The 24,094-nt window shown below is 31.1% G+C and overlaps 2 protein-coding genes and 1 pseudogene across 2 annotated transcripts; 2 read left to right on the top strand and 1 right to left on the bottom strand.

Moving 5' to 3' along the window:
• The first annotated feature begins 402 nt into the window (after positions 1-402).
• Positions 403-7,183, top strand: LOC146918275 (P-loop containing nucleoside triphosphate hydrolases superfamily protein). Its single transcript, XM_085719896.1, is given in 18 exon segments — positions 403-496; positions 1,234-1,477; positions 1,549-1,637; positions 1,639-1,677; positions 1,781-1,864; positions 2,017-2,094; positions 2,196-2,297; positions 2,415-2,447; positions 2,741-3,418; positions 3,532-3,613; positions 3,700-3,795; positions 3,882-4,058; positions 4,149-4,255; positions 4,743-4,921; positions 5,409-5,573; positions 5,887-6,140; positions 6,509-6,672; positions 6,874-7,183. Coding segments are annotated over 17 exon segments (2,577 nt in total). The 5' UTR covers positions 403-496; positions 1,234-1,332; the 3' UTR covers positions 6,979-7,183.
• A 3,747-nt stretch (positions 7,184-10,930) lies between these two features.
• Positions 10,931-12,974, bottom strand: LOC146918274 (uncharacterized). Its single transcript, XM_085719895.1, has 4 exons — positions 12,878-12,974; positions 12,333-12,501; positions 12,156-12,219; positions 10,931-11,740 (listed from the first exon to the last, which is right to left on the bottom strand). The coding sequence occupies exons 2-4, from the start codon at positions 12,473-12,475 to the stop codon at positions 11,444-11,446; spliced, it is 504 nt and encodes a 167-aa protein (XP_085576021.1). The 5' UTR covers positions 12,476-12,501; positions 12,878-12,974; the 3' UTR covers positions 10,931-11,443.
• A 3,817-nt stretch (positions 12,975-16,791) lies between these two features.
• On the top strand, positions 16,792-17,858 carry LOC146918273 (uncharacterized; annotated as a pseudogene).
• The last annotated feature ends 6,236 nt before the right edge of the window (positions 17,859-24,094 follow it).

The raw sequence follows: 24,094 nt of genomic DNA, 5'->3' as shown, positions 1-24,094 counted from the left end.
TTGTGGCACACCTTATGTGGTAAGTAGTTTTTTGTGAATGCATTTTTGTTGGCTTTTTCAAAAAGAATCTAGAAGAAAATAGAGATTGAAAGGTCAGGAGCATAAAGGGAGATTGTGGTTGGAGAAAGTGTAGGAAAATATACAACAATGATTGCTACCAACGGTAGAAACTACAACTAGAATATAAGAAAATAATTTTAGGGATGAAAAATTAAAATTAAAAAGCACTCACCAAACCATTTTTTTAGCAAGGAAAAATCATTCATTGTGTTATTTCTTCCATCAAAATGATTGTGAAGTAGAGAGTGATGCTCTCCTATCTTCTAGGAACCCCTTTCCATCTCTTCTCTCTCACAAATCTTAACTAAAAAAATTTCAACATAATTATTAAATAATTTTTAAAAAAAAATGCTATATTTATGTAAAAAGAAAAATCCATTTGATGTTTTACCTGAATTTACTCAATCTTCCTAGATTCAACGTTGACATCCTCAAGGTTAGATTCTCTTTTCCACATTCTCCATGCATGTTTATCTTTACGTAACTTTGATATTCCTTGTTCGTCAAGTAACAACAACGACAACAAAAAGAAGCTTAATTCAAATAGAAATTTTGGTAATTTCTATTTGATTTCTAAATGTCAATCATGCATGAATTTAAAGATGATTTATTTACCTTCTAGCTTGTGAACTATTTTATATGAAGAAAAAAAATCTCATATAATGCACAGGATTATGTTCTTTTTTTCACCCTATTCATGTTTTGAACCTTAGATTTTCGATTTTTGCCGAAGGTTTTGTTCTTTATAAAAAATTTGTATTAGTTGGAAGAGATTTAAATATGATGAAACACCTTTGTTTTGAACGCTTTTTCGAAACAACGAAGAAGATGACAAATTAGAAATAAGAGTATATGTGGTATTCAACCATATGCAACTCAAGGACCCCGTAGCATTTGATTAAGGCGGTGTCCTCCCTTCATCTTAGCTTAATATTTCTTTGTTGCTTTAGGGTTTTGTGTTGTTATAACACTTTGTATTAGTAAGAGGAGATTCAGATATTATCCAACATATTACATAGTGTGGAAAAAATCTCATGCCAAGGGTTGTTTAACTTAATATATATATATATATATATATATATATATATATATATATATATATATATGAAGTTTGAAGCATAATGGTTTATAGGAGGTGAATTTAATCCATTATATTGTGCAACTTAATTTCAGCTTTTCAAGAATTTCTTGGAGTGAAATAAAGCAATGGAAATTTATGTGAAACAAATCTTCATATCTTGAAGTGCTCTTCATGAAAAAGAAAATCTACTGATGAATATACCACCTAACAACCATACTACAGAACCTAGGGATGGAGGAAGTTCAAGTTCAAATTCCAATGGTGTTAACTTAGCTCGAAGGAAGGTTATGGCCGACTCGAAGTTTCAACGTGTTTTACATACACCACTTATGACAGGTATGATGATTTTAGAAGTAATTATGATAAAAGTCAAACATTTATAATGATCCGACAATTATAATCTGCAGAGCCGCCAGGTGCATTGATAAACCAAGTAGGTAATAAGTTTTACGAGGCATTTCAACAAAAGCATGGAAGTTATACTGATCTTCCCGCGGGCCAAAATTTCGGAACTAATGAAATCATCAAGTTTGGATGTAAACTCTCTTGTTGTTTTCGTCATTTTCACATTCACATAAGTTATGATTATCCTTTTTAGTTCTATGCATCACTGATTTATTTCAGCATTTACTGTTGCAGAATGCTCCTACTCAATCACTTTTGAGTGTTGTCAATGGTATACTAGAAGAAAGTGTCGAAAGAAGAAATGGAGAAATACCTCCTGTATGATAAATGATCTTGAATTGCTTTTGTGTTACTTTTGTATATAAATCATAAATGCATTCATGAAAGTAGATGTTTTGTTTATGCTAAAATAGAATGCTATTTTATAGTTTTGGTATACTATCTAACGATATTTTTTTTCTTCATCTTAGCGTGTGGCGTGCTTGCTAAGAAAAGTTGTCCAAGAAATTGAGCGACGTATATCAACACAACAAGAGCATTTAAAAACTGTATGTCGATTACATTGTTTTCAGAAAGTAAACGAGGCGTAGTTTTGTTCGTTTTTCTCGAATTTTTTTCCTTACATTGTTGTCTTACCTTTTGTCTTCAGCAAAACAATCTTTTCAAGACTCGTGAAGAAAAATATAAATCAAGAATAACAATACTTGAGGCTCTTGCATCAGGAACCACAGAAGAAAGTAAGGTTTCAAAGGTAGTTCTATCTATTTATCTTGTTAAAACTGATGAATCAATTATCCATTGTAAATTTCATTAACTATTCATATTAGTACTTAAAAAAATATTTATCATAGGGAAATTTTTGTCACAGGTTGTTCTTACAAGTCAGATTCAACAGTTGAAGGTAATTTTCTCTTAATATATTAATTCATAGATTTGAATTTCCTGCAGCGAGAAATCTGTATATTTACGCAGTCATCACGTCAAAAGTAGTGGATCGAGATAGTATGGTCCATATTTTAAGTTTGGTATTTCTGGTCTATTAACAAAATTTGGACCATCTCGATTCAACGACTAACGACATGGTGACGACATGAATTTGTGGATTTGCTGAGTGCAACAAATCAAGATCCATCAATTCACATCCACTTTTGGAGACAATATATAATTTTTTTCTTCATTGGCACCTCAATGCAGAATGAGAATATCATAAAGGAAGTAAAAAATGCACATGATCATTCAAAACCAATTGAGAAGATTGTGAAAGAAGAAAAGAAGCAAAATGGCTCAATGCAAGTTGAGAAGACTAAGGTTGAAGAAAAGAATACAAATGACACAATTCGCGCCGAAAAGGCGAAAGAAGGGCAAAATAAGAAGGAAATTGATAAAGAAGTTACGAGATTGATTAAAGAGGTTGAAGAAAAAAATATAGAAAAGAAGGAACTTGATAAAGAAGTTATTAGATTGATTAAAGAAGTCGAAGACAAAAATGTCGAAAAGAAGAAAATTGGTAAAGAAGTTATTAGATTGACTAAAGAAGTGGAAGACATAAATTCGGAAAAGAAGAAAATCGATAAAGATGTCATTAGATTGACTAAAGAGGTGGAAGACAAAAGTATGGAAATTTCAACATTGAAGCAAGAAGTAGAAACCATGCAAAAAAAATATGAAGTACAATGCTCAAAGTTGGAAGAAAAAGCTAAGGATGCTAAAGGAGAATTGAAACAGAAATCACAAGAATATGAACTTTTATTGGAAAAGTTAAGAAATAAGGTTAAAGAGAGTGAAGCTATTAATGAGGCAAAATATCAGAAATGGAACATGAAACATAACCTAATGCAGAATGCTATGAATTTTCAATTTAATTCCATAAAGGTAAACTTATATATCTTAGGTTTTAATATATTTTCTGTTCCTGCAAATATATCATATTCAAACCTATATTTATGATGTAAAATACTAAAATTTTCTAGTGAATTTTCATGCAGCAATTGAAATTGTCTTGGGAAACCATTAAGAAAGACATTATGAAAGAGCAAATGATTTATTCCGAGGAATGCAATCGGTTAGGTAGGTCTTGTTGCATTTTTTTTGCTCCATCACCTTACAAACTTTGGTTTATATAATCTCTAACCATTTTGGTTCAACTTTCTCAGGTGTAAATCTTAAACCACTAGTGCATGCATCCGAGAATTATCGTACAATTCTCGCAGAAAATAGAAAATTATTTAATGAACTTCAAGAATTAAAAGGTGACATTATTTTCTTCTGCATAATAGGTGATTAATCTAGGTATGTCACACTATTGAGAATTATGATGAATATTTTATTTATACAGGAAATATTAGAGTATATTGTAGAATTAGACCATTTCTACCTGGACAAAAAGAAAAACAAACTATTGTGGAACGTATCGGTGAATCTGATTTGGTTGTAGCAAATCCATCCAAGCAAGGGAAAGAAGCACTCAAAACATTTAAGTTTAATAAGATCTTTGGTCCTTCATCAACTCAAGGTTTATTTCTATATTATCACCCTTTTAATACTAAATAGATTTAGTGACATTTTTTTGTTGTATTGATTGTTACTTCTTTGAATTATACAGCTGAGGTGTATAATGATATACAAGCATTTATAAGATCAGTACTTGATGGTTATAATGTATGTATATTTGCTTATGGTCAGACAGGTTCAGGGAAAACTTATACAATGGTATGTAGCTTTATGTGCATATTGACTTGGCTGAAATGCATTTTTGGTCTCGTATTTTCGCTGAGTTATGATTTTAGTCCTCTTATTTCAAAATCCGAAAGTATATAGTCTCCTAGTTTTTAAAGTTCAATAATTTACGCTACCATTGAATTCGAGACTTAATTTGGCTTATATGTCAAGTTGAATAATGAATTGATACGTCGTAGGGTGGTGCGACAATGCATTGCCGCATCTCTCAATGACTTGCCGGTTCATTATTCAACATGACACATCAACAAAAATAAACCTAAAATTTAACGGTGGAAAAAATTTCGGACGATGTAAAAATTCATAAACTATATATTTGTATTTAAAAGCGGGGGGACTAACATCGTGAATCAGTGAAAATAGGAAATCAAAAATGTATTTAAGAGTATTGATTTTTATCTTATTCTTCATGCTGGTTGAAAGAACCTTGATCCATTCTATAACATTTCTTTTTCTTCAGAGTGGTCCAAATGGTGCATCCAATGAGCATCTTGGTGTTAACTATAGAGCTCTGAATGACCTATTCAACATATCCTCAAGTAGACAAAGCTCTATACTTTATGAAATTGGTGTCCAAATAATTGAGATATATAATGAACAAGTGCGGGATTTGTTATCAACCGATACATCTGTCAAAAAATATCCTTTTTTACAATAACTACATATAGTTTATTATGTGCATGAGCTTCCTTTCAGAATTCAGATTTCCTACAATTAGAGAATATACCGCATTCATGCAGTCGAGATATTGGAGGTCGTTTGATCAAGATTAGACGGTCCAAAAAAATGCATATTGTAATTTTTATTAATACATGGAATCTGTGACAGCAAAGGAGTCAGGTCTTCCTTCTATAAACCCGGATTCCTTGCAGTCAGAGACTGCACGCTTTCACTCGAGACTTTTCGGTCGAGGTCAGACGGTCCAGATATCAAGCTCTGTCATTTTAGTTTTTAAAGAAAATCAAAATCTGCTTTTTTCTTGGACGGTCCGATCTTGATCAAATTGTCACAAATCCCCTAACTGCGTGAATGCGGGGAATCTATTACTATAGGAATTCTTCTTTATTAAAAATTTCACATGAAATGTGTCAATGTTTGTGTTCTTTGATTTCCTTGATTTGCACACACTTGGGATATTGAATCACTCTCAACCAAATGGCTTAGCAGTACCTGATGCTAGCATGCACCCTGTCAAATCAACTAATGATGTCATAAAGCTAATGGAAATTGGTTTGAAAAATAGAGCAAAGGGTTCAACTGCTATGAATGAAAGAAGTAGTCGATCTCATAGGTTCGTCTTTTCACTTTTCAATTAGATAGTTAACAATTTTTTAGATCAATTTTATTCCACTCGCTTTAGTCCATGCTTCAAATTTATTAGCAGTACGTGATTATAAGTCTGCGACAGTCCTCACCTTACAAGTCATTTTTCAAAACAGAATTAGGCCTCGAGCCTAAAATCTAACAACATTTGTAGTTTTTATAACACTTCATGTTCGGTAACGATGTTTTGTAATTGAACCCTATCCCCGCACCCTTGTCCCACTTATTAGTAACTATAAAGTCATACTCAACAATGAAGTTAAAGAAACTTGTTTATGCAGTGTTGTTTCGATTCATGTTCGTGGAGCGGATAAGAAAACCGGTTCAACTCTCCAAGGTAATCTTCATTTGGTAGATTTGGCCGGAAGTGAAAGGATAGATCGTTCTGAAGTAACCGGAGATAGATTGAAGGAAGCACAACATATTAACAAATCATTATCTGCTCTTGGAGATGTCATTTTCGCCCTTGCTCAAAAGAGTGCTCATATACCATATAGAAACAGCAAGCTCACACAAATTTTGCAAACCTCTCTTGGTAAAATCATTGCTTACTATTTCTTAATATCAACATGCATTACTTTGCTTGTGAACTCGGATTGCCTTCGGTTGATAGTATCATATATTCGCTCAATCAGCACATTGATGGTCGTTGAATTAAGATTGGACAGTACATATTTCATTGTAGATTTTATTTTATTTTAAAAAAAATTTAAATATCAAACTTGAAATATGGACCAACTAATCTAGATTCAACGATCATCCAATCTGTTGACTACACGAATGCATAGTATTTACAACTGCAGGCAATCTAAATTCCTTTTACGCGAGATAAGAGAAATTCATTGAATTGATACATGGATTTTGCTAATTATGTGAACATTTTCATATGATTTTACTACATAGGTGGTCATGCAAAGACACTTATGTTAGTCCAAATTAATTCAGACATAAAGTCTTATTCTGAATCTTTGAGTACCTTAAAGTTTGCTGAAAGGGTTTCTGGAGTTGAGTTAGGAGTTGCAAGAAGTACAAAAGAGGGAAGAGATGTTAGAGAATTAATGGAACAGGTAATCAACTTGTTAAGTTAATTATGTTAAATATGTTTCATCATATGCTTCAAACATACTAAGAATCTTATATGATATTTATCACATTATTGATTGCTCATAACATCTTAGGTTTTAGATTATTTAAAGTCTTGCAAGAAAAACATATGACAAAATTACCATTTAAGATTATGTTTCCTAAATTTTGATATGACATTACAGGTGGCTTCTCTGAAAGACACTATTTCAACAAAAGATGAGGAAATTGAGAGGCTACAGTTACTTAAGGATCTAAAAAATGATAATTCTGAGAAGCTTGAAGATTAAGTAAAAAAACTTCTTTGAATGGTCTTTCTCCAAGATAGATATTGATGATTTATATGCACATAATCATTAGATATGGTTCCAAATGTTGTAAAGTGTTAGATTAATTAGGCTTGTTACAAATTCACTATTGAACTTTCACATTTTACACACATGTATAAAAATACACATTCATTTATGTAAATATTATCCTTCTATTTTCCTTTCATTTATGTTTAGTCTATACGTAATTTAGTGGAGATAATCATCAATTCTGACTATGTAACATAGATCATTAATTTATGTATTTAAGATTTTTGTGGCTAGGTTTAATTCCTTCTTCTTTTTTATGCAAGCAAAATAAAGAAATGCATTCAAGAATATAATTGGAAACCCTGCAAGGAGCGTAAGATAACGCCGCTCTTGCAAGAGTATGAGTTCTACCGTTTGTTTGTTGCCTATAAAACAATCACATAGTTGTTGTAGTTTCAAAGTAAGGTTCTACACTCGTGAAGAATCGAACCATACTTTGATATATTTAGTTTATCAATGTGCACATCATCAACTACCATTCATAATCAATCTCAAAGATCGCTCTTTGGCCATCTTTCCGCAAATTTGGTTTATTAGACGACAAGCAATCTCTCCCATAACGTCATATATAGGGGAATTGGTAGTAACAAAGTTGAGTCCAATCACCTTCTAAGTTCTACCCTCCCAATCATCTCTATTGTAAGAGTAGCATCACAAACACGATATGCACTTTTTACCGAATACAAACCATTGTCAAACCTCCTTATAATGTTATCCTTATAAAAATACCATTTTACTTTTAATATTATTTTTTTCAAAGATCTATACATAAACAATGGTTGAAATAATCATTTTGTTACGATATTATGATATCGTTTTTGCTTTTGACACTTTCGACTTCCTAGCATCGTAGGTTGTTGACCTTCTACATAGAGTTCAAAGGGTTATGCATAGCAATGTTATGTCTCCTAGGTCCATGAATGTTGTGTTTACGAGGATTGGTTTTGTCATCCAAAAGTCTAGCGGCGCGACTTGTTGCCCGCTTGCCTCCTATTCATGTGTAAGTAATATTGATAGTATATATAAAACACAAAAACTATTTCAATATTTAAATAGCAAAAAGTACAACTTTACTTATTAGTAAAAAAAAAAACAAAAATTGAAAAATTTACTCGAATCAAATAAATAGTCAACAATTCCACCAAAGTATAACTTTTTTTTCTTCCTGATTTGAGTCTCTACCTTTAAAAAGCATTAGGAAGTAATGGTTGGACTAAGATTTTTTCAATTTGTACAAAAAAACAAATGATATCTTATTAGGGTTTTCCTTAAAAAGTTTTCCTTAAAAAAAATAAAATCTTTTTAGGGTTTTCATTGCAAACATAAAAATAAAAAAAATAAAAAATATTTGAAGAAATAAAAAATATTTTTTATTGCGTAATGATTTTTTTCCATTCTTTTTTTTTTTTTGAGGGGTTTTTTCCATTCTTGTTTATTTTATTTTATTTTTCTTCATAGTCATCATCTAATTTTGCTCTTCTAAATGACATAACTTTCCATGCTTCTTTTTTTCCTCTATTTCTTTTCTCTCATTCTCCTTTCCCCCTACATCATTAATAGTAAGATACAAAGACTATGTCCACATCCTTCCCAATAAGATGATAATGACATGTTTCCTATGAAAAAGAAAGAAGATTATTCAAATCCAGTTCCTTGATCATCAAATCCAGTGTTCCAAATGCAAATTTTTCCTTTGGTATGGTCATTTTCATCAAATTTTCTTCCCCTACTACATAACCAACAAAAATCTACTTGTTCCAAATTGTTTTTAGCCATCAGTAGCACCAGTCAATCACCCCACCTTACTTGTGAAGCAGAATTCCCCACGCAACTTCTTAAGTTTAATTAATATCGACCTTAGTATTCACAACGTTTATCACAAAGTGTAATATGGTCCAAATGAGTTTTAATCCATAATAAATCAGATGAAAATATAATATACATGGTCCAAATAAATTTGAATTTTTTTATTGATCTATTTATAGTAATGATCTGTTTTAAATAAATTATTAAATATATTTTTGGACTTTTTTTAGGGGTAATTTATTTTTAGACTTATAAAATGATCAAATTTTTCTTTGAGTTGTATTCCTTCAAAAGTATGATTGTATTTTTTTCTCTGAATAAGATGAATTAATTTTGATTTTAATCCCTATAAAATTAATCTTTTATCAATACTCGGGGAAAAAAGTTTAATGGTCACATGTAACATGTCACTATTGACATTAATAAGTTTGTGTTTGGATTAATGGTAAATTTAACATAATCATATTGTGTTATTATAATTTTGACAAAAACTATACTTCAACAATATCACGATGTCACGATATTTTTGTAAAATTCTCCTAATTTCAAACATGCATTAAGTGTAACAAAATGGTCACTCAATCTTCCATAAACAAATAGTATGTTTTTAGTAACATAAACAACGGTCCCCCGAACTTAAATTTCTATTGAGCAAGGACAATGCATAATATATGTAAGGTTTGGGGTTCGAACCCTGACGCCACAAAAAAAGTAACATAAACAACGAATATGTCCAACAATAGGAGAACCAAAAATAATATTTCTAAATTTTATAAGGATAAAAACAAAATAAATTCTTTTGCAAAGATCAAATTTAGCTATTAAAAAAAATAATAGCTCACAAATCCAAACTCAACCGATAAAAATACCAAAATTGTCATATCAAAGACAGTAAACAGAGTTTAAACTCTAAATCTTTTACTTATATGCGAGTTTTTTATGACTATTATCATTTTGTCTATTAAGATAGTAAGAGAAAGTAATAAATCAATGGTAAGTTAGAGTAGTTTATCTATCATTTATTAAGCTTCATAAAGAAAAATCTACCACTAAAATTCAATTGGGGCATAGATATTGGTGTGTCATATCAACCATCAACAACCAAACAAACACTTAGGCCACAATACATGCTGCCACTGCCTTAACCACTTACCATTACAACAAACCAACAAACACACGTTTCTACATTTTTTATGCAGTTATTTATGCTTGTCCAACCCCACACAAATTATCTTTCTCTCTCTAACTTCTCAATCTACCTATCCACATCTCATATTAGCTCTAATTCAATAACATCCTCCAATCACCCCTTCACACCATTCCACAAATAAACACCCTTTTCTTATTTTTTTTATAGAAATTAAATGTAGATTACGTGCTTCTCTCAAGGTCTTAAGTTTGATGGTCTCTGGCTTTAAATGGACCTCCACAAGTAGACGGTGGAATTGTATTCGAATTAGTGGTCCTTAGATCGACTATCGAGTTTTAAAAAAAAAATATAAGTGAGACACACTTCATGCAACGTCACTTCGAAAATTTACGATAAAATTTATGTATAAATCTTATCTTTTACGGAATTTAAACTACGATCAAAGTTATGAGTAGAAGGTCTAACCATATATGTCAACTACAATTGATCAAATAAACACCCTTTCAATTCAGCTAATAGTATCTTAATCTGGTATCTATCCAATATTCCAATGAATCAAAAGGGACAATTTGATTGATTAAAATATTAGTATTATTCATAAGCCTTCCAAAGCTGACCATAGTAATGCACAATGAAGCTTCCTAAGATTCTTTCAAAATAGTGGTATCAAATTTCTATTATTTCTTTACTCATATATGACTACACGTTAATGGCTGTAGTTGTTCAAATAATATATTCAAACCTTGTCTTTTGACTTTAGAATAGTATACTATACAATGTATAAAATAAAGTATAAAGTAGAAACAAGATCTTTTTGTTATTATCAAATACATAGGTGACAACTACAAAAGAGGGCACCCCACAAAACATTATATTATACAAGACATTGGAATAGTATAATCTACAATATATAAAAATAAAGCATGATTAAGTATAAACAAGATCTCTTTGATATTATCAAATAGGTGACACTTACAAAGAAGGCACCCACAAAAAACCATATATTACAAGATTTTTCAGATATTAACCCTCATTTTCCTCCAAATTACAATTACAAAAGGAGGATATGCTAGAGTTTCAAAATACATAATCACAGTTACAAACTCTCTTAATGAAATCCACATGAAGGTTTTCATTCTAAATACCCTTTTTATAAACCTAACTAGAGAGAAAGAACAAGATTTTTACTTGATCTTTTTCTCCATCTAATAATAAACATGACCTCTTTTTATTCTTCAAATTAAAAAAAAAAAAAAAAAAAAGTTCTCACCATCTCAATTTTACATGACACCTTAACTCATGAACAATTTTTCCACAGACCAATTTTGATATTTACATATATTACAATAAAACATTGAATTAAGATTAGCTTCCTTTGACACCAAAAATCTCCACTTGCTGTTTAGAACTCTATCTTCTTTTTCTTTGCTGTAAAATGAATTATGCAACAGCTGAAATGCTGCAGTTGCTCCTATCCCTATTGAGACAATCAAAACCTTCAATCCTCACTGCAGCTTGTGTGTGACCAAACTTCTTCATTGGAGCACAACCTCTAGCTGAGGAAGATGGTGAAGAGGGTGCCATGGAAAATGGACTAAAATTCCCATGACCATTGCCATTGCCAAATTGCTCATCTTGGATCACAGGGTTTGAAGCCCTGCTAGGTGGAGATCCACAAAAAAATGGTGGTGGTGATGATCCTAATTGCTCCCCAAATCTTTCACTATAGCAATTTCCCTGCAAAATCCAAATCAAAACAAATCATTGTTAGATTACACATCATATTTAATTTCAATCAACAATTAACAACAACATCCAAGCTTCTTTTTCCAGCCTAAACCCTCTGATTCTCATGGAAAATCGCCATGGTAATCATGAATCATTTAAGATCATTTGCCGACTTTATTTCAGTCGGAAGGTAATAAAGTCGGCAAATGATCTTAAATGATTCGTCCTTAACGAAGTTCATTAAACATTTGAGCCAGATCAAGTGATTCAACAACATCTAAGCTTGATAAAATAGATCATAGATGTTATGTTCACAATTCTCTATTAATTGTGCATCAATCATAACCAAAACATGGTAATTGAATTGAAACATACATATTAACCTTATTTTCATGAAAAATTAAGATTTGACATAGAAATTTACCTTGGGGAGAATGATATCCAGAAGATCTTCCCTAACACCTGAATCTTCAACCTCTGATTGATAGCTGATTATTTTATAAGAACAAACAATAAAGTTAGAATTTTTACAAAAACAATTGATGGAAAAAATTGACAAAAAAACTGTGTAAAATAATTAAATAAAAATCCCTTAAAATACCTCAAAATTTGTGGCCTAAAGGGTCTGATATGGTTTCTGTTCATCAGACCAAATCTAATAGGTTTAGGGCAAACCAGAGATTCCATCCTCATCTCTTCACAGCTTCTCATGGCGTTCTTCTGTTGATAGCCACAGTGATTCATCTTTTCACAGCTGAAAACAAAAACACCTGCAAAATTCAATTGAAAAGATTAAAAAAACACCCTTTTTTCATAATTGGTTTGGTTTATATAAATCTAAACAAAATTGAACCAAATCTAAACAAAATTGAAACAAATCTAAGCAAAATTGAACCAAATCTAAACAAATTTGAACCAATTTGCTTAAAAAATAAATTCCAACTACTTGAAGAGATTAAAAAAAAAATTGATTTTTAAGGTTTAAAACAAAACCCTTTTGATCAAAATTTGTTTTGAAAATGATGAAATCCAAAAGGGTTACAAAATTTGAGATTTTTTTCATTGAGGCATAAACACAAACACCTTAAGGTATGATGCAAAATCTCTGTAAAAAAAAGAACCTTTTTCTCAAAGGGAGAGAGTTACCTGAGCTAAGCTGGCTCAGAGACTCCTCAGAGAGGAGAAGAGGAACAAAAATGGAGCAAAGGAAATTTTGGGTCTCAAAGGAACAAAGAGACAGAGAGATGAGAGAGAGAAGAAGAGCTCAAAGGGTATTTATTCACAGAGAGAAAGTGGTAATTAAGGAAAAAGAAAAATGTATAATAAAGTCCATTTATTGCAAAAGAAAAATAATAATTAAGTCAATTTATTGCAAAAGATAAAATAATAATAAAATATTATTATTTGTCTAAATAAAATAAAGTAACAATAGACTTGTTGAACTTAGTCTAGTTGTTAGGTACATTGCGTAGTATATTCGTAGATTACGAGTTCGAGCTTTAGACACCTACTTATTCATTTTTAGAGTGAATTTTAATTTTTTTAGGTTACTTCATAAAAAATTATCCCCTCGTCACTATTATAAACAAAGTTCAACCGTTAAGATACATTAAATAATTAATGTATATAATCTTTATTATAGACTCGATATATTAATTATTCAAATATCTTTTTTTTGAAGGAAATTAATATTCAAATATCTAAAAAGTGAAAATTTGTTTATAATAGTGAACGGAATGAGTATAAAATAATAATGTTTAAATGCAAATTTTGTATTCCGATCGAACTTCGAATTATTGTGACTCATTTCTCCTATGAATTAGACGAGTACACAAAAAAAAATGCAGCTTTGGTCCCTATTTTGATCAAATTTTGATCAAATTGCAATTTTGGTCTTCTTTTTAGAAATTTCGACAAAGTCGTAATTTAGGGGTGTTTGTTTGGGAGATAAAAAATATATTCCTGGGAATAAGGGAATTAAATACATTATTCCTATGTTTGGTAGAAGGGAACAAAAATAATATACCCAGGAATAAATGATTCCCAGGAATCTTATTAACCCATTGACTCTCTAATTTTATTCCCGGGGGTGAGGGTCCGGAATTTTCTATTCCCGGGAATGAAATCTCCACATTCATGGTGAAAACCCACCCATACCCCTATTTTACCCGCGCTTCTTCCCTCCTAATTTTTCCCACGCGTTCTCCAAATTAGCGAAACCCACATATATATAAACCCCTCTTTGCTCTCTCTTTTCACTCATCCGGATCCGCATCCATCCATAACAGGTTTGTGTTATGTTTTGTTTTGTTTTTGTGTTTTTTTTTTTAAATTTATCTATATTTATTCTTCTATCTTTTTTTTTTAATTTTTTTTTAAGGTTTTGGTCCTAGAAGGACCATCGTTTCATCTATATCTTCCCAATTTGGCTTTGGAATTTGCTCTACTTTGGAAGGTATCATTTTTCCAGATTTGATGATTTTTTTTTGTTTTTTTTTATGTTCTTATGTGTTCCATTATCATTCATGAATCAAACACACCGGCACACTTTACCGGAAATTCGACACCGATAATAATTTTATAAATTGAATGTAGTTATACATGTGTCCAAGTTATTGTGATGGTATATATTGTATTTTTGGTTTAGGATCGGTCCCGACCGCCGAAGCATTTCGTGATGTATTATGCTACTTGTTGTTGGGTAGTTGTCAATTTTCTCGGGTTACTTGCTATTAGGTGTTAGAGGTAAATGCTACCGTGAGTTTTTTCTTTCGTGATGGAATTTTAATGTCTTTGAGGTAGAAGTAGACACCATATTGTTGCCTCATAGAATTGAAAAGTCGTGTGGCTTCATTGTTTTCGTTTTCTTATATTGCAATTATATTGTTTCTTGTGTGGGATGCTTATGTACGTAGGCTTAATCTTGTGATATTGTAGAGGGTGTATTAGGTGTTATGTTTATCGTACAGTTCTAGCAGAGGTTTTGATTTCATCCAAACTTTGGTGTATTATGTTTTACTCATTTAGCTAGAGCGTATTATTGAATTAACTTATAATTGTTTTTAAAAAAAATGTACGATACGTTGTAAAGATATTTTCAGCAAATACATAATTTAAGTTTTGATCATGGCTCATTTGATGGAAGCATGTGAAAGAAAGAAAAGGATTATAACAATATTGATCATGCATTTGGAGATGTTGAATTTATTTACTTTGATGACAATGATGCTATGCTATTTTGCTCTAAGTAAGCGTTTGAAAAAGCGAAAAAGGACATGGGATTGTTATGAAAGGAGTTTAGTAAGAGAAGTGCATTTTCAAAGAATTATTTACACAAGTGATGTGGCTTGTATTGAGAATACTAGGATGGATAGGCCCGCGTTCCATAAACCGTGCGAAATGTTGAAAGGTATTGGTGGACTAGTTCCTACTCAACATATGTGTGTTGAGGAGTTAGTGGCCATGTTTTTACACATATTGGCTCACCACGTTAAGAATAGAATGATTAGAAGACAATTTGTTAGGTCTCGGCGAAACGATTAGTAGGCATTTCATGAATGTGTTACTAGCTCTAGTGAAGTGTCACAAGGAGCCGTTAAAACAACCCAACCAATTCTAGAGAACAATACCGATGAAAGATGGAAATACTTCAAGGTATAAAACGAAAGTCCATTATTTATATTTGTCTAATTAGTATGAGTTTTAATATTCAATATAAAAGTAGTAACATTCGTAATTATACCATTATATAGAATTGCTTAGGAGCTCTTGATGGCACTTACATCAAGGTCAATGTGCCCGAAGCCGATAAAACTAGATTCGAACAAGGAAGGGTGAGATAGCTACAAACGTTTTGGGTGTATGCTCACCAGTATATGCAATTTATATATGTGTTGCAGCTGGGTGGGAAGGTTCACGCTCGATTCTAGAGTCCTCGTAAATGCTATTTCTCGACCAAATGGGTTAAGGGTTCCCCAAGGTATACGCAACATAAATTCATGTTAATATAGAACATGTCTTACATATTTATAGGAAAATAATTTTAATTTTATTTGTGATAGGGTATTATTATTTATGTGATGCCGGCTATATGATTGGAGAAGGTTTTCTTACTCCTTATAGAGGTCAAAGGTATCACCTTAGTGAGTGGAGGAATGGCTTACAACCGGCTACACCTAAAGAGTTTTTTAATATGAAACATTCATCGCCTAGAAATGTAATAGAAAGATGTTTTGGACTGTTGAAAGGACGTTGGGCTATATTGAGAGAGAAGTCTTTCTATCCTCCGAAAACTCAAATAAGAATAATAACCGCTTGTTGTCTTCTACATAATCATATTCGGAAAGAAATGGCACGAGATCCATTGGAAAGGGATTTAGGAGATGTTGAGTCCTCTAATGAGTTCATGTCCGGTGACATGATAACGGTGGTGGAGCCAAGTAATGCTTGGAGTCAAGTGGAGAGATAATTTAGCATTGGAAAACTTTAATAGATGGAGAGGGGGAAACCATAGATAAATTTCATGTTTGTTATTTGTCATTTTTATTTTCGTATGTTGTTTTTCATCTTATTTGTATTGTTGAATATGGACTAAAAGTTTGATCAAATAAATTTACATGTTCATTGTGTTCGAAATTATTTCATTCTTTGCATTTATAAGCATCAAATAATTTATATTGCTTGCATTCTTCATATATAATGGAAGGTTTGTATGTTGGTTCTCATTGTGACTTAGTTTATATAGAGTGGAAATTTTGGTTTCACACTTATCACTTTGTGTACTAATGTCATGAGTATCGCTAGTGGAGAAGGATCTCGTTTTGTTGATTTGGTTGCTAGAATGTTATCTTATTTCACGTGTTAGACAATTTGGAGAGAGTATTATTTGTTTGTTCTCGTGATGGTGCAATTTGCTTGTACTATAGCTACTTTTTTCCTTCAATTTTATACATTCATTTATGATATTGTCGATGGCACATGTTGTTAGTTTTACCCCTTTACACATTAAAAGCTACATATTTTAATTTTAACGTGCATAATTATTGAGTTTTGATAGATGAATGAATCATCTCGAAAATCAAAATGCAAAAGGCACAAAGCGTCAATGGACTACGAAGAAGATGCGGTATTAGTCCAAGGTTTATTGCGGTTAGTGGACGACGGGTGGAAGGCCGATGCCGGCACATTTAAACCGGGGTATACTAAAGTACTAGAGAGATATCTCCTCAAAAAAATTCCACATTGCACATTAAAAGCTAATCCTCACATTGAATCAAGAGTGAAACGTCCGAAATCACACTATTCAAGAATCAAAGATATGTTAGGTCCAAGTGCAAGTGGTTTTGGATGGAATGATGCTACGAAGACGATTGTAGTAGAGAAGGAAGTTTACGTACAATGGTGCAAGGTGACATACCATTTTATATTAAAACATTGAATAATATATCTTAATTTATGTTTTTCAACATTTAATTTATACTTCATAAATGTTTTACTTAAATGTAGTCCCATCCTAATGCAATCGGCTTGTATGGAAAACCATTTCCTCACTATGAGAGCTTGCATATCCGTATTTGGAAAAGATAAAGCATGTGGTGATACATCCGAAGATCCAGCAGATCATGCTTATAACATAGTGAAAGAATTTTTTCCATCATCACCAAGGAATGAATTTGAATTTGATTTGAATCAAGGTGAAGAGAACTTTGAATCACCCGAAACAGCCTACCTATAATACTACTCAAGTACCAAGTCAAGTAAATCAATCACAACGTGACATTACATCAAATAGGAGTGGAAAGCGTGCAGTAAAAGGGCTAAGTATACCGATGATGTTTCGATAGTTTATTATCTTCATTGAACAAGTTAGGTGAGTTTTATGCCGGAAGCGTGGAGAATATGAAACAACTCACGTCTTGTTTTATGCACGAGAAGCACACAATGAAAGGAGGAACCAAGTTGTCTCTCTTTTAAAAGAAATAGAAGGATTGTCTACATTGATGTGGTAATGGCTGGTATGGTTATCACTAAAGACAATAACCTTTGTGACTACTTTTTCACTATGGATACTCCCGAACTTAGGAAGGAATTTGTGCACATTGTTTTAAAAAACAATGGTTCCGAGTAGTAACTCGATTGTTCAATGTTTTTTGAATTTAATAAAAAAACTCATGCGTATATTTTCTTTATTTGCCTTACTATTTAGTTTCAATCATTATTATGATCTTTATTGATTTTGTAATGATACCTCAATTATACTTTGAATATATTTATTGGAGGATGTTTCGAGGAGCTTTAGTGCAACACATATGTTGTTTCTTTGTGTATGAGAGTGGTTTATACATATTTTTATTCTGTATTTTCGATCCTACATTGAATTGTTATCTTCCCGCATTTTTGCAATCGTCCTAATGCGTCGTTATTCTCCAACGAGATTTAGATTTTAAGCTGATTTTGTTTTTTCATCTCTTACTAGTGCTAGATATATGCAATACTAGTAAAAGTGTGGTGAGTTGTAATGGTTTGATTTGAGGTTTGTTCGTGTTAAGAGTTAATTTGCGGTTTTGAAGAAATTGATACTTTCTCGTCAAGTAGTCCCTTGAGAGAAAATAAAGTGCCTTGAGCAAGTGAAATAATGAAACAAGGCACTCTTTTATTTTATTTTTTAAGGAGAGTGCTTATAGCATATCATTAGTAAAGAAGAGTTTCGATACAATCGGATATTTCAAAATAGACATTGGGACTAGCCGCAAAATGCATGTGCCGATGCGGTTCGAATTTGTAGGCGAAATTGTAGCTTGCCGGCCCGCTAAACCAAAGGAACTTGGCCGCACATGTGATGGATTCAATGGCCGAATGTTCCGCGCGCGCTGCGATCATTTGCTGCAAGGCCGAACCGTTGGACAGATTCTCGCCCTGCACAGTGTGCCGACAATGAGCCGGGCCGTGCAAATGCGAGTTTCGGTGATCGATATTCGAGCGCGCATCCACCATTCCGTTGCCGTTGCATGTCAAAGGTGTTGGGAAGCATGGCGACTGCCATCCTTCAATTAAATGGCGTGCAACAACTTGAAACGTGGCACTCTTGTTATGTATTAAAAAACAAGTATATACCCCGACAAATACCTTGAATAACTCACGGAATTTACTTCGCTTGATTAAAAAACATGACAAATATTATTTTTCGTCTCTTGAATGTAAAAGGGTATTTTAATAATTTTGACATTTATTCTGGGATTATACATTTTAAACCAAACATATTTTTAATATTCCCAGAATTTAGAAGGAAAGTTCCCAGAATTCAAATTGGTAACCAAACACTTTTTTAAAATATTCCAAGGAATATAATTCCAAGGAATATATTCTGGGAAAGTTATTCCAGGGAATAATATTTGTATCCGTGAAACAAACGCCCCACTTAGACAATCTAATTTGATTATGTGATAATAAATTGTTCACTCTCATTTCATTGTATTATTTCAATTGATATTATTATGTCTCTGTACAATTGGTTATGACTCAATTTAACACTATATTCTTGAAGAATTTCAACAATTAGATCATGCGTTTTCATATCAAATTGTCTAATGCATTGTCATGTCATGAAATTGGAAGTTCAAAATTATGGATTAGTCAAATTTAGTAAATGATAGCTGAAAATTACACATTAAAAAAGACGAGATCGAAATTGTGGTTTGACCGAAATCGCATTTAAGCATAATAATAATAATAATAACAACGAAGTTTTTTTTAATGACAAATATATTAATTGTTATGTTAGTTTTTTCTTCTTGTCAAAATATAAACTTTAAACCTCAAACTCTTTAACTCTTAATTCAAACTTATCGATAATATACAGAGATGATTATACTTCTTAACAATCGATATTACTCAATTTAAACTTCCGAAATTAGCAATTCACTTTTGGATCTATGTCTTTTATCATTAAAACGAGTCACTTAATGAGTGGACCAAATGCATTGTTTAAGGAATACTCGTAAGAAAATTTTATCTCAAAAATATAAGTTAAACACTTGATAAAGTCAGAATTATATCAATTATTGTATAAAAATTGCCCTTTTTTTTATTCGTAATACTTTTTAAAATATTTGTTACCATTTTCATCAAAATTAAAACAAACTCGAGTTAATAAATTGGGAATATTTTATTGTACAGTAAGGTACATAGATGATAACGTATGGCCGCAGTTATGGACCATTAGATTGATGAATAAGACATTGGATTCTGTGAAATGAAGAATGGTGGTTGTGGGGCTGATTTAGTTGAAAGAAACCGACAAAGAGATAAATGAGATCTGATATTGATTTGATCTAATCTAGTAATCCACATGGATTGAGACATGTTTGGTTGTGTTTTCTCTTTTTGGCCCCTCCCTTCAATTCATGCCTCTCTGTATTGTCCTCTAGTTGTACGGTTCATAACATGCACCTCTAAAATAATAAACATGTGTTCTTTCTTATACTTTCTTTAGATTAATTTTCATGTATAAAATTTAAACCAATGGTGAATTGGTTTAAGTGCTAAAAAATATAGACATGTATGAAGAAAAATTTATTGATGGGGAAATCCATCATATTTGACATACAAAATCTTTTAAAAGAGATTAGTCATGGCTAAACAACGATGAAAACTTTCGTATCGTTAATATGATAATTCAACACTATTTTAAGTCAATGTATATGTGAATTTTAATGTAAATATGTTCCAAATCAAATCATTCTTATGATTTAACGATTATAATTGATTTTCATACTAAGTTGGTGTAATTTTTTTATCTTTTAAACAAATCATAACCACTAATTTGAGTCACTTTAAATTAGTTATAATCAAAGTCATATTATTTCAATGATCTTATGGTGTGATTGACCATTAGTGTAAATATAATTTCTAGTGACATAACATATAAATGGGGTCACTTGGGTTGGATCGGTATTGTTGGCTTTAGACACTTGAGTGTGTTTTTACAAGGTCTCATGATCATTTCCTTCTATACCAATTTTGGTGGGGGTAAACCGTACAAAACTTTGTTTTGGATTTAAATGAGCCCTTGCAAGTGATGGTGGGATTGCACCACTCGGATTAGTCGGTCATTGAGTTGGGATACTTAGTTTAGAAGTAAAACTATGCATATAGTTTTTTAATGTTTTATTCAAATACATTCTAAATTTTAAATATTATCTAAATTAATTATACATATTCCTCTTAAGATTTTATTTAAATACCATCTTATATATGCATATTATTTAAAAAAAAATGTAATTTGAAAATTTATCATTTTAAAATAGTAATAAAATTTAATTTATATTTTACTGATATAATTATCATTTTTAATTCATTTTGAAATGAATTGTTGCTATATACTTCAAGGCAAGCTTGGTTTTATAACCTCCACTCCGGGGACACAATTTAAATTAGATATAAGTTGTAAAATGTTCATTAGTGCTACCTTGATTAATATAATAAGTCATTAATATAATAAGTCCTCCTTCCTCAATTGAAATAAACAATTTATCTTCAAGAGATTTCTTTTTTTGAAAATTTGAAGAAGAAAAAAATTAAAACCAGGAAAAAATTATTTAAGGAATATGATCAATTTATTTATGTGATTTCTTTAATTTTTTATTTGAATTATTGATTTTTAAAAAGTGGTTTTTTTCAAATTTATCTTTTGGAAATAAAAAAATTATTTATTAATTTAATTTTGAAAGTTTATCTTCTATTATTTGAATGAATGATGACTTGAATTTATTAATGTGAAAAAAAGGATATTTCGAAAAGGTAGTAACCGATATTTAAGGGATGTTTTACTTTTTTTATACTTTTCTTGATTTTTTATTTGAATTATTAATGCAAAACAGATATTATAAAAGTTTTCTTTTTGAATATTGACTTTTTTTCATCTCTTTTTGAAAAATTATACCTTTTTTAAATAGATTTGGAAATGTATCTCTGTTTTTAAAAATTATTAAATCTTTTGCAAATATGGTTTGTTGATTTGAATTTATTATTGTGCATGTCTTTATGCTTTTATCATAAAATAAATAAATAGTTGTAAGATTTATCATATGTATTTGAAAAATTAAGTGTCTTAATTGATACGAAAAGATCAAATTGAAAAAATATATATTAAGTAAAGGATAAAATTGAAAAAAAGTGATACACCAAAACTAACTATATTTTACATGATATGTAAGTTATTTAATTAAATGAAAAAGGATTAAATCATAAATAAAAGGCGAAGGTCAAAATAAAGAGAAAAATAAAGAAGAATTGAAGAGGATGTTGAGGAAGAGAAAAATAAAGAAGAATTGAAATTACCTTGGAAGACCAAAATTGTTGATAAAGAAGAATCATTGACAAAGAAGAAGATGAAGGACGAATTGACATAGAAGATTTATTTGAAGAAATGAAGGTGAGGGAGAACAAGGCGAAGGTTGATTGAGTAATAAACAAAATTTGTGTCTTGTTCAACAATAAACAATTAGGGAGGATATGGACTCTACATTATATGTACCTTAAGTTCATGAAATTCATCCAAACCAAACAGAAGACGAAGAATGATGTGTTGTCTGTCTCATTTTGATCACCCTAGCAAAGCAAACGTCAAACTAATAACGTAAAAGAAACGTTTATTGAGAGGCAACCCAATCTTTAATTTTTTGCCTTTTATTTTTCAGCAATTTAGAATTTTAAGAAATTATAATTAGATTAGTTTTTGGAAGGGGTTGAAGGTTTCATTGCTAATGAACTTTTAATTGAAAAACTATATTTTCTGCTAATTTCTGCTAATGTGGGGACATGTTAAATTGACGAGGAACATTTTCATATAACGAATGTTGCTAATTTAACGGTTGGTGTAAAGAGCATGTTGATATTCACACAATATAAAAAGGGAAAGGTTAACTTGTGCCTTGAAGGCACAAGTTAATGATTCAAATATAGAAATTTTTTATTGGAATGTGTGTATTACATTTAATATTTAAATTTTTAATCATTTAAATGCACAAAATTTTAGAGAAAGTTTCTTCTTTTAGGTTTCTTAACATGTGCCCTAAGGGCACAAGTTAGCACTACCCATATAAAAATGGGGCCAAATAAGGAACATTAGTTTTGGGGATGTCCAGACTAGATGATAATTGATCATATTTTGATGTTGTGAATGATAAATAGTTATGTTAGTTACTAATAATGTGTTTATTACCACTTTCTTAGCCTAATGATGATGTTGCTAGGTGTGACTACTTCAAGTGCCTTTTAGACAAACTTATCGCAAGCTCAAACACATAATGATGGGGCATAATGTATTCAATGCATCAAGAAGGATATTAAAATAAGAGTCTTGCTAACGAGTGTTTTAATGATACTCGTTTAAGGAACCTACAAAAAGAAATTTTGTCTTGAAAATACAAGTCAAACATACATAAATTCATAATTACACAATTTTCAATGTAAAAGTTACTACTTTTGAGTTGAAGTTATGTGTTTAGTTTATGTAATATGCCGAGATTAACAATTAAGTTGCTGTAGTGTTTTCAAATAAATGTAAGGTGGTGTGTCTAATCGATGGTCGGATTTAGGCAATTGTATGAAATCGTTTACCAAATAATAAAGTGATAGGTAGAATAATGTATCCACATGGATTGTTGTTGCAATTAAGCAATTCACGTTACTTATTTTAATACGGAAAATAAAAGATAAGGGGGAGTTTGTGCAATTTGATTTGTTTGTTCGGAGCGAGAGTTTAGAAGTAACCCGTTCTCGATTGTAGAATGTTAGTGGTGGTTAATTTTTTGAATCCCCTCTATTTATTTGTTTGAATTAAATAGTAGTAGGTCCATAGCAGTAGGACTATTCATAGATTGGTTAAATGATACACATTTAAGTGATAAGTTTGTGGGGTTTTATCCCCTCCGGCTATTGACTTGTACCCGGATTCACACGTGGATTAAGGCGCTATACGGTTATAGCGTTGTCAATCTTAAGGTGGTTTCGTACACACTCCTAGTTTTCGGTGTGAGGTTATACTCTTTCGAGAGGTAATTAAAGCATAGACTTAAATTAGAGTTCCTAAACACACCGAAAGTTCCCTTAGGTATACGATTTAATTTGAATATATTTTTTTACGATTTAGTTCGATTTTAAAAATGAGATCCACAATTTGATCTGATCCGATCTAAACCATATTTATAAAACATTTTACGATTAGTTAAATTTTTAAAATGAGATCCAAAATCCTATCTCATCTGAACAATTTTTATAACAACATCCAAACACACCAAAAAATAAGTATTTAGATATTTGAGGTTTTCGATTTTTTCATATAGGTTTATTTATGGTTTTATT

This window comes from Medicago sativa, chromosome 6 (genome assembly GCF_051527215.1).
Source record: "Medicago sativa cultivar Bolivia chromosome 6, Bolivia_mono, whole genome shotgun sequence".
Taxonomy (NCBI): Eukaryota; Viridiplantae; Streptophyta; class Magnoliopsida; order Fabales; family Fabaceae; genus Medicago; species Medicago sativa.
The sequence above is the reverse complement of the archived record's forward strand: the minus strand, read 5'-3'. Positions and strand labels throughout refer to the sequence as shown.

What these genes read in the sequence shown, in the direction of transcription:
- LOC146918274 (XM_085719895.1), bottom strand. Translation starts at nt 12,475, where the DNA reads ATGAATCACTGTGGCTATCAACAGAAGAACGCCATGAGAAGCTGTGAA. An exon ending in TTTAGGCCACAAATTTTGAG is followed by an intron (nt 12,220 to 12,332) that starts GTATTTTAAGGG and finishes TAAAATAATCAG; the next exon opens with CTATCAATCAGAGGTTGAAG. An exon ending in TGGATATCATTCTCCCCAAG is followed by an intron (nt 11,741 to 12,155) that starts GTAAATTTCTAT and finishes TGGATTTTGCAG; the next exon opens with GGAAATTGCTATAGTGAAAG.